Raw genomic sequence first — 10,300 nt, forward strand, 5'->3', positions numbered from 1 at the left:
ACCAATCAGAATAGAGCTATTTATTAGGACTTAAGAGCTCATGCAGTAATTATCTGTAGACTTAATAGAAATTTAATTTTGGATGAACTATTCTATAATGTCAATATACATTTGAATGTAATTCATGCAATAAATGTCATTTCTTCTCAAGGGAGGAGTTCTGTGAGATCTTCAGGGCGAAGGATAAGAACACTCTGAAAATGTACACCTGCAAAAAATTCCTGAAGAAAGATGGAAGAAAAGTGCGGAAGGCTGCCAAAAATGAGATAGTCATCCTAAAGATGTGAGTTCAACTCAGTTTTCTTTTTCAAAAACCTTTACAATCATTTTGTAGACTTCCTCTGCGGTCCTCTGATCTGCTCGTTTCATTTCATTTGGTGGAAAGAGAATCATATTTTATGAATAATGATTCTTAAAGCTCTGTAATTCCTCTGGAAAGATTTGTGTATCCCAGAAGCTCACATATCCTCATTGTGCTGGTCACTTTTGGAACTCCAAAAAAAAAGAAGAAGAGAGATTTAAAAACGGTTTGCATCAATAATTTGCATCATGCTTGCCGCAGTGCATCGGCAAAACTAACGTCGACAGCCCTAATCATTTACTTTCCACTCCATACTTTATGTAAATCGATGAGTGCAAACTTCTAGCTGCTGCACATACAGTATGCATGATTTGAATAAAATCACATCCAGTTTAATGGCACAGAGATTTGAGGTTTTGTATTGAACACACTCTTACGTCTGCTTCAAAAACCCATATAATATAGCTTGCAAATTGCTTATTTCCTTTAATTCTGTAAAAAGTGGAATCCACACAGTCGATTTTATCAAAAAGCTTATTGACTTAGTGGAGCTATGCATAGCCGGTGTTCATTATCGAGATTTTCAGTCCTCTCAAAGAACAGGAAAGCACACTAAACACCTAATGATGCAATGAATTCTGTTTAATATACCAAACATGTCAAAGCCTTAAGATATTAGATATAAATGCTTTGCATCAGTGTATGATTACATATGATTATACTGCATCTAAAAGAGTCACTGATGCCACTTTGATCCTGTAGTGCTGCATTTGTATCACAACAGCTCATGAATAACACATAAAAGAAATGTCACTATTAGAATGAGGGATTTTTTTAGGAGTTCACCTTTAGTTCCTCTCTTTTGCTGGCAGAAGGGCACATTAGTGTCTTCAAAGCATAATCAGTGTATTCATTTCTTAATTTAAAAGTTGGCTGACATAACCACCTTTACAAAGTTCTCAAACACTCATTTACAGTGTCCATGTTGCATAATGAATTAAATCATACGATTATACGTGCTGGATTTAAAATGTAATATGCTCTAAGGGAAGTTTCATGGAAACTTTCAGTTACTGCTATTCAGTTCATTTCATTTCATTATAATACGTATTCAAAAGCAACTTTAAAAATAAGAACAATGCGTTTGCAGGCGTGTATGACTGGCGTTGTATGAGTCTGCGGTGGCAGATGGGGCACGAGTGTGGGGTTGATGGCGGGACGGGGTGGATATGGGCATGACGCTGCATGTGTATCAGCCTCCCATGTGCTGCAAACTGTCTCCTAACTGTTTGTCCATCTCTCCTCCCCAGGGTGAAACACCCCAACATCCTCCAGCTGGTCGATGTCTACGAGACCCGGAAAGAGTACTACCTCTTCCTCGAGCTGTAAGTCCTGAAATCAGTTTATGAGGAAATAGATCTTTACTGTACAGGGAGGAGTGTAGTGATTTCAGTAGTTGGTATTTTCTCAGTTCTCAACACCCCAGCAAAACTAATTTGCTCTTCAGCATACTCATTTGAAATAGTTTACTTTACATTTTTACAACTATTAAAAGAAGTTCAATATTTATGCATACTAATTACTATACGTTAAAAGGCATACAATCAGGTATTTTCAAATTATGTAGACATACAGTATAATATGTCTGTCTCTGAAAGCAGAATTATACAAGCTTTAGCCCATAATGAGTTTAGCTCTGTCAGGTATAAATCTAGATTGTGGAGACATTGGCGCTCCTGTTTGTATATTACAAGTGAAAGTTATTGACCTTTTACTAATGTATTTCAATGTTATCGTATATTTATTGCTGTGATGTAACTATTGTCATTTTAAATTTTTCTTTTTCTTTTTTTTAAACTTGTATTATGGACCTTCCATTTTTGAGTCCTGAATAAAGTCATTATTATTATTATTATTATTATACAATGCAATACAATGATGATTGAGAAAAGTACAAATAAATGTTCCTGTTGTCACATATTTATACTCACATTTTAGCATGATTTTTAAAAATATTTATAATATTTATTTATTATCAACTAAACCAAAGTTGCTGCAGTCTAGTAAGTGTTTATCTTGAAATATTACTATCAATATAAAAGTTATTCTTATGTTTACTTTATAAAAATCAGTAAATATTTTACAACGAAAAGACTAGTGTACCATGGCATGACCTGAGGGGGGGCATTTTAAAAATGATACTAAAAGGCCTTTTACTCTCTAAAAAAGTATAAAATATCAATCAGACGACAGAAGGCATGTAGTAGATTGTGTACAACAGGTTTTTCAGCAGAGTTCTGATCATGTTGATCATTTAGAGAACTGTACATTTATAGGTATTATACAGTTGGTTTTATAGGGTTATAGTTATAATCTATAGTTATACAGATGAGAGCTATCTTCTTTTCTTGTGAATATTGCTGTTTGATTATTATTGATGACATATTCGAGACTGGCGGGTCTATTTGGCTGTATTTACACTGCAATGTGTAATGCACAAATCTACTTTGAAATATTAGACATTTTGTCCCATAACTTTTCATTCTGAATCTGTGTACATTTAATATTTTGCCAATTAAAGACGAGCATTATAACCAAGAAGTGCATTTGACTGCTTGCATACAGGACACAGAACATGAACACACAACTTTGCATGTGAGCGATTGCAAGTAGCTGCCTGTTTCTCAGATGACGTGTGTGGATTCAAAGGGCAAAACCATGAATTAAAATAAAGTAGCAGAAAGCAAATTCCTCCAGCATAGGTTGTTTGGCGACACAGTTTCTCTTCTATAATGTTGATTCTGACTTCAAGAGGCTAAATCCGCTGCTGCTGCTGCCTGAGACAGCAGAAATAAACCCTGCGCTCAGACGGTCCTATCACGGTTATACCGCCTCGTCCTTGTCACATTCCTACCTGTCTGTTTGGATTTGCATTCATTATTTTAATGCCTCGTCTCTTCTGTTCGCTGTGTGGCGTGGACTGGCTGATTTGTGTCTGCTACACCTGCATGATTAACTAAAGCTTTTGAAGGGGCCAACGTTTAAAGCAGGGTGTGAATAATTCATAATTGCACAGAAGAAGCAGCTCAGCACGTTGTGTGGTTTCTTGCAGAGCCACAGGTCGCGAGGTCTTTGACTGGATCCTGGATCAAGGCTATTATTCTGAGAGGGACACAAGCAATGTTATCAGGCAGGTGATGGAGGCAGCTGCTTACCTGCACAGCCTGAAGATCGTTCACAGGAACCTAAAGGTACCTCGCAAAGCGCCCTCTGGTGGACACTAGCACACATATACTTTAATACAAATTAATCCTATAAACTAGAAGCTTCGCTTCCACTGCACTCAGTTATGTTTTGGTTTCCAAATCCAATCTTTAGAATTGATGTTCGCACTTTCATGTTTTTTATGCGATGAAATTAGATTTAGTTTGTTGTCAATATACAATATTCATTGTTGTCAATATGTTTATTATTCTCTAAATATTGTTGTTTATATCAGTTGACAGTGAGTTTAGACACATCTCCAATTTCAAAAATGTATTTAAAAATGTATTGCCGTTCACTGAGGAGTTTAGCATCAAACATCCTTTAAACAAGATGAGTAAATTAGATTTGTTTTCAGCGAAAACTTATTTTATCACCCTGTTCGCAAATTATGCTTTATTATTAAAATGTTCTAGTGGAACAAAAAAATAAAAATACTGAATATAATCACGGAAATTCACATTTATTATCGACGTGCAAGCTACAAACTACTGAACATATTTAAATCCGATAATAAATAAAAAAATCTTAGATCATGTGTTATGTATTTTTTTATCAACATCAAACACACTTGCTTACTGACAAATAACTACACATAGTTGTGCTACACTACACATAGTTGTGCTATATCTAAATCTGATATAGATTCACTAATAATATTCTTATTCAGTAAACAGTGTTCCTAAATTTCACTCCAGAATGTTGTTTGTTTTACATCAGTTGTTTTGGTACACGAGCATTTCACAAAGCAGCATGTCATCCTGTCATTCTCATTCCCTCTAGCTTGAGAATCTGGTGTACTACAACCGACTGAAACATTCAAAAATAGTCATCAGTGATTTCCATCTGGCAAAACTGGAGAATGGACTCATCAAGGAGCCGTGTGGAACCCCAGAGTATCTGGGTAAGAAGCTCTTAAAAACACGCTGAACCTCTTTGAACACTCATGGGGGCAGATGCAACAGATGGGCTTTATTGAGGAACAACGAAAACAACAAGATTATAGAGCAAGCACACAAGATTTCTGTTTACATGGGCATAAGTTGTTCAAATTAGAATAGCGAACTATAACCAGAGCATTTATGTCTCTGTAAATGATTTGACCTCTTTTTTTTCAACCAGCCCCAGAGGTTGTTGGGAGACAGAGATATGGCCGACCTGTGGACTGCTGGGCTCTTGGGGTGATCATGTACATACTGTGAGTGTATTCTCCTATAACCAGGAGCTCATAATACCTTTATTTCTTCTAATTTTCCACAGCTAGACTTTTGATTATTAGTGGCTGTTAATCTGATGTAAAGAATCACCCACTTTGACAAGAATTGTCTGAGGAGTAAATTTGAAACGGATGATACTGCAGTAATAGATTAGAGTAAACAAAGCAATATCAGAATCTGTACAATAATTGAAAAAAGCCAATATTGTGCTCATTTTATAAGCAATATGCATCAGACAATGTGTCAGCGAGTCTACCACTATCCAGACCCTTCTCACAGTCCGTAATGATTTTCCTCATCTCATGCACAGACTCTCAGGAAATCCTCCATTCTACGATGAAGCAGATGAGGATGACTATGAAAACCATGACAAGAACCTTTTCCGGAAGATTCTCGCTGGAGATTATGAGTTTGACTCACCATACTGGGATGACATTTCAGACTCCGGTACTTTTCCTGAAGAATACTGAATAGAACAAACTTCTCTTTTTTTAAACCTTGATTTTAAAGACATCATGTGAAAGGTTGGTTGTGTTTACTGGTTTACTACATCTTCCATTTTGTTGGTCCGCAGCTAAAAACTTAGTGTCACGTCTTATGGAGGTGGACCAGGACCAGAGATTGACTGCACAAGAAGCCATCAGCCATGAATGGTACAATTACTCAATATATTGGGATTCATGAATATTCAGAGAAGGTTTAGGGGTGTAAATTACAATTCAAAAGTCTGAGATTTTTTTTTAATGTTTTTCAAAGAAGTATCTTATGCTCACCAAGGCTACATTTATTTGGTCAGAAAAACAGTCAAAACAATAATATTGTGAAGTTTTAGTACAATCAGTTAAAATAGCAGTTTTCTATTTTAATATTTTTTTTAAACATTATTTATTCCTGTGATGTCAAAGCTGAAGTTTCAGCATCATTACTCCAGTCTTCAGTGTCACATGATCCTTCAGAAATCATTCTAATGTGCTGATTTGCTGCTCAAGAAACATTTCTTATTATTAACAATGAAAATGACAACTTTGTATTTGTGTGGAAACCATAATAATTTCCCCCCCAGGATTCTGAAAAAATTGGAAAGTTCAGAAGAACAGCTTTTATTTGAAATAGAAATATTTTGTAACATTATAAATGTCTTTACTGACAATTTTGATCAAGTTACTCCATACTTGCTGAATAAAATTAATAGTTTCTTAAAAAAAAAAAAATCTTACTGACCCCAACCTTTTGAATGGTAGTATATATACCTATAAACAACTTTCCAGGCTATATAATAAGCTTTCTTGTACTATTAAAGGATATCTGGAAATGCTGCTTCCGACAAGAACATCAAGGATAATGTGTGTGCACAAATTGAGAAAAACTTTGCTAAAGCCAAGTGGAAGGTAATTTCTAAAAGCATTTTACCCTTAATGACACTTTTGTGTTTACATTTTTTTTTTTAAATTTGAGTTTGTCTAAATGAAATCTGGATCATCCCCTTCCTGCAGAAAGCCGTACGGGTCACGACCATGATGAAGCGTCTCAGGGCACCAGAGCATCAGACGGCAGCAGCAGCAGCAGCTGTACCAGAAGTGGCCAACCCTGCAGCAGGAGCTCAGGAAAACCCCCAGGCTCCATCTGAGGCCTCCACAGCCCAGTCGAGTACTGCTGAAAGCCACTCTGCCAGCACAGAAGCCCCTGTCGTGGAAGCAGTGGCCGCTGCCGCCCTGCCACCGGCCGAGCCTATTCTCCACGTCCCAGCGCCCGAACAGCCCGATCCCACATCGCGATGCAACGGAGAAGCTTTAGACTCCCTGCCATCGGACACAGGGGAGGAACATAGCGGTTAATCTCAATACCTCTCCCACCTGCGTTTAGATCCCGCACTCTTGTACATAAGCAGCGAGCATGCTAATACTGACTCCACAGCACATAGCATTAATCTCAACACTTCTAAAGGCCAATTCACACTGCACCGAGACAATCCGAGAGACAGCAATCAGGTTTTGTTGAATCGGTGTGTTTGATTGGCTCTCGTTTTTTGCTGATTGAACATGTTGAATCTGCGTTTGACGGATGTCTGAGAAGTGGCGTACCGTAATATGGTGGTGTTCCGTGTTGGTCGCCGTCTATCGATGCAGTGTGAATTTGCCTTTAAACATTTTCCAGCAAGCATTCTCTTGTTTTCTATTGAATCACAACGTCGTGTGACGCATATCGAATGCCCTGGCCACTTTAACTTTGCGTAAAATAAGAAAAAAGCTGTTTTCTGCTTACATTAAGCCAAGATTGGAAACTTTAGCACTGATCTGCATACATGCTTTAGGATAGATTATCATTGTAGGCCTCATTTTATAGCTACTTTTATTTTATTTTATTGCATTGCAATTTATTGACATCTGTCTTGAACTAGTCAGAGGACCACAGAGACACAGCTTCATGTGCAATGTACAGTTTCTGTAAATAGCTTACTTACCTCTGTAGATTAGACGTAGCCAAGAACAGCATGCTTTTTTCAAATCTGCTGTTTATGACCACATGTCCAGGTTACTGACACATTCAGCTTCAGCTTTATATGGACATTTCATGTCTTGATCGAACACGCGCTAACGAAACGTTAAGAGGATTCATATGAAAAATACTTTTACAGCAACTAAGGCGGCTAAATTCATCTCGTAATGGTGTTTTAGTGGTTGAGACGTGTGGCCCAATAAATGGAGCAGAGTAGGTAAGCATAACTAATACCTCACATCTGCTTGGTAGCTAGCCACATGAACAGTGGAAAATGTGATTTGTTCTTATAATGTATTATATACTCATTTGCATACATTGTACATGTTTTGAATAATATACCTTTCCATTTTAAAAGTACACAGCCACACACAGTGATCTTTGTTTTTAACAGGATTTCATTGGAGGCATAGTTACAGTGGCCATTTTATGCCTACTCTGAGACGCTTTCGTTGGGCTGAATATTTACTCATAATCTTTATATATTTTTCTTGAACCCAAATCTTTTTTCAATTGCAAGTATATAATAGGCGTCAGATATTTAGGCCATGGTATTAAGAAGCATTTTCGTCAAGTACACTAAATACAGGTGTAAACGGGGTCTAAATGTTTTGAGCTTGTCCACTTTCGACCACTTCCAGAGGTGGTTGAAAACACATTCAAACGGATTGCTTTCATAGTGTAAACACTCATGTGGTCGAATTTGTTCGAACAACCAAAAAGGACCTCCTACTCTCCGCCTACTGACCTAACATGGGAATTTCGTCACTTAGATCAAAGGATCTAGAAAAAAAAACATACATTTATCTGCCCATAGAACCCTCCTTTCAAAGAAGTCAGGACTGAAGTGGTTGAAAGTGGACAAAAGAGACCAGGTGTAAACGGGTATGCGTCTCCCTCGTCTACTTGTGATCCAATCGACCAAAACGCATCTTAATACCAGATGTAAATAGGGCCTTATTTATAGTCATTCAACCCTTTGCCACCTTTCCTTTAAGAAAGGCACATTATGTCATATAACAAAAAAGTCTCAATGACAAGTATAGAGTGCTGCAGGAATGAGTCCTAAAACCCAGAAACAAGTTAGCATTTTTGCACTTCAGATCGTCCCCAAATCAATGTTTTTTTGAACGGGGTTTTGGTTACTCGCCTGAAATAAAGTCTGTGGTTAACAGGCTCAAAATATTTGTACATTCTATTGTACAACATAAAATACATCAGTAATACCACAAATGAAATACGGTTGCTAACAAATGGTTAAATGGGACTAGGTTTCCAGGGACAGTAATGGCCTGTTCACACCAATGACGATAACTGTAATGTTCCCTGTTGTTCTATAACACATTACAAATTACAAGGACAAGGACAGAGCAACGACACAGTTGGAATTACTTTGATGATCAAATTTTTTTTTTCAGCTGACGAGTAATAAACTTTGACAGCCAATCAGAATCCATTTGAAAGACTTTTTAAAGCATTTAATGCAGCAGACGACAAAACTACAGTACGTGCTTAAAATAAGCAGAACACGCCATGTTGTTGTAGACGCTAATATAGTTATCTTTATAGTTATCATTCATGGTGCAAACGGGCCGAGCAGGAAACTTAGTCAATACTTTTATCCATTAAAACTCATCTTTGATCATCAAAATGACTTATTTCAAAGTTTTTTTATTTGATTAAAATATTTGGTCTCTGAGTTAGACGGCTGCCTTCTAAAAATCAGCATCCCTAGATGCTTTAAACATCATAGAAAGTCAGTTCCCGCACGCTGACGGGAATGGTCTTCATTGGTCAGGTGGTTTTTGTTTTCAGTATACAAACATATTTTAGCACAGAGAAGCGGCAGGTAAAAGGATATATAGGATTACTAGAGCTTAACGAAAGCAAAACGGAAACGGTTGACCTCTTTATATGAGCAATAGTCTACAACTGCGATACTGTGATGCTACTCTCAATGTCAGTGTCCATGTGAACACTCAATTTCTGATTCGACTGTCCTCCATTGAAGTTGACAATAGCGACGTCATTCGGGAAGGTCGGGACTTGAGCGGGACAGGTGAAGCCAGTGCACCTAATGGTACTATTATTTAGACCTTGTCACACAGTAAAGGTGAACGAAAACAGTGAGTTTCCCCTCCAGTGGCCAACGGTTTGTAATTGTGCGGTGGTGACAAGCTGTAATTTCCGAAACATCACAGGAGTCAGTGGAGGTTTGACTGAAGAAGGCATTGATATGCAATTATGCTGTCAGTGCTCTATTGATTTCAAAATGATGCCCAGCCACAGGTTTCTACTGAAGTCAGCTTCGATATACTTTAGATCTCACGTGTGTCATTGTCATTTTGTATCTTTCTTTTCTCTTTGATCGTATAAAATGATATTTCTCTTCTAAAATCTGTCGCATACCTTTATTCGTTCTATCTGCCCTGAGACTTTGAGATGTCATTTGTTTTTCTGTCTTTGATTTCGTATAAAAAAATTCTAACTGATAAGATCTAAAATAAAAAAAGTACAAGTAATGTTTCATGTAGGTCTGAAAAAAAAAGTTTTTATAGCATTCATGTAAACTAAAACCGCAACTAGATACTGTGTTACACAATTCAAAGCAATTTTTTTAAAATAGTGCTTCACTATTGCCTTTGGTGTTGGGTGTGTGTTGATTTCCTCATTCTCTCAGATGTTCTTCTCAGTTTGGTTGACTGTGAACCTGTGAATACACTGAGGACTGGCCTCTCTCCACTTTAACCTCTGTATTCTTTAAATCACTTTCATGCTTTCAAAATAAACACATTCTTGAATGATCATCCATTGGTAGTCGTAGTTCTTTGTTGTATGCAACAAGTCGTGTTATTCATTTTAACATGCTTAGAATGTGAGACTGTGAGAGTTAGATATGATGTTGTCAAAAAACTCAAAGAAAACCACCTCAGATTATTTTTCAAAAGTAGAGTCACATAAAGGGCTCATGTGCACAATTTGCAACCCATTCTCAGCCCTTTCCATATATAAAATCCATATG

General features: G+C 37.2%; 1 protein-coding gene across 7 annotated transcripts in view; it reads left to right on the plus strand.

Annotated features, from left to right (window-relative positions):
* camkvb (CaM kinase-like vesicle-associated b) overlaps window positions 1–10,084 on the plus strand; it is a 73,760-nt gene extending 63,676 nt beyond the window's left edge. For 6 of the 7 annotated variants that reach the window (XM_079598383.1, XM_079598380.1, XM_079598382.1 and 3 more), the window contains 9 exons: window positions 152–283; window positions 1,612–1,686; window positions 3,414–3,552; window positions 4,349–4,469; window positions 4,688–4,763; window positions 5,093–5,229; window positions 5,357–5,435; window positions 6,083–6,170; window positions 6,276–10,078. In XM_079598383.1, the coding sequence (XP_079454509.1) occupies window positions 152–283; window positions 1,612–1,686; window positions 3,414–3,552; window positions 4,349–4,469; window positions 4,688–4,763; window positions 5,093–5,229; window positions 5,357–5,435; window positions 6,083–6,170; window positions 6,276–6,617 (1,189 nt within the window). In that variant the 3' untranslated portion in view covers window positions 6,618–10,078. Of the gene's footprint in view, window positions 1–151; window positions 284–1,611; window positions 1,687–3,413; window positions 3,553–4,348; window positions 4,470–4,687; window positions 4,764–5,092; window positions 5,230–5,356; window positions 5,436–6,082; window positions 6,171–6,275 lie in introns of all 7 variants that reach the window. The other variant, XM_079598381.1, reaches the window with a different exon arrangement.
* Window positions 10,085–10,300: the final 216 nt, after the last annotated feature.

The sequence above is a fragment of the Phoxinus phoxinus genome, assembly GCF_949152265.1.
Source record: "Phoxinus phoxinus genome assembly, chromosome: 22".
NCBI lineage: Eukaryota > Metazoa > Chordata > Actinopteri > Cypriniformes > Leuciscidae > Phoxinus > Phoxinus phoxinus.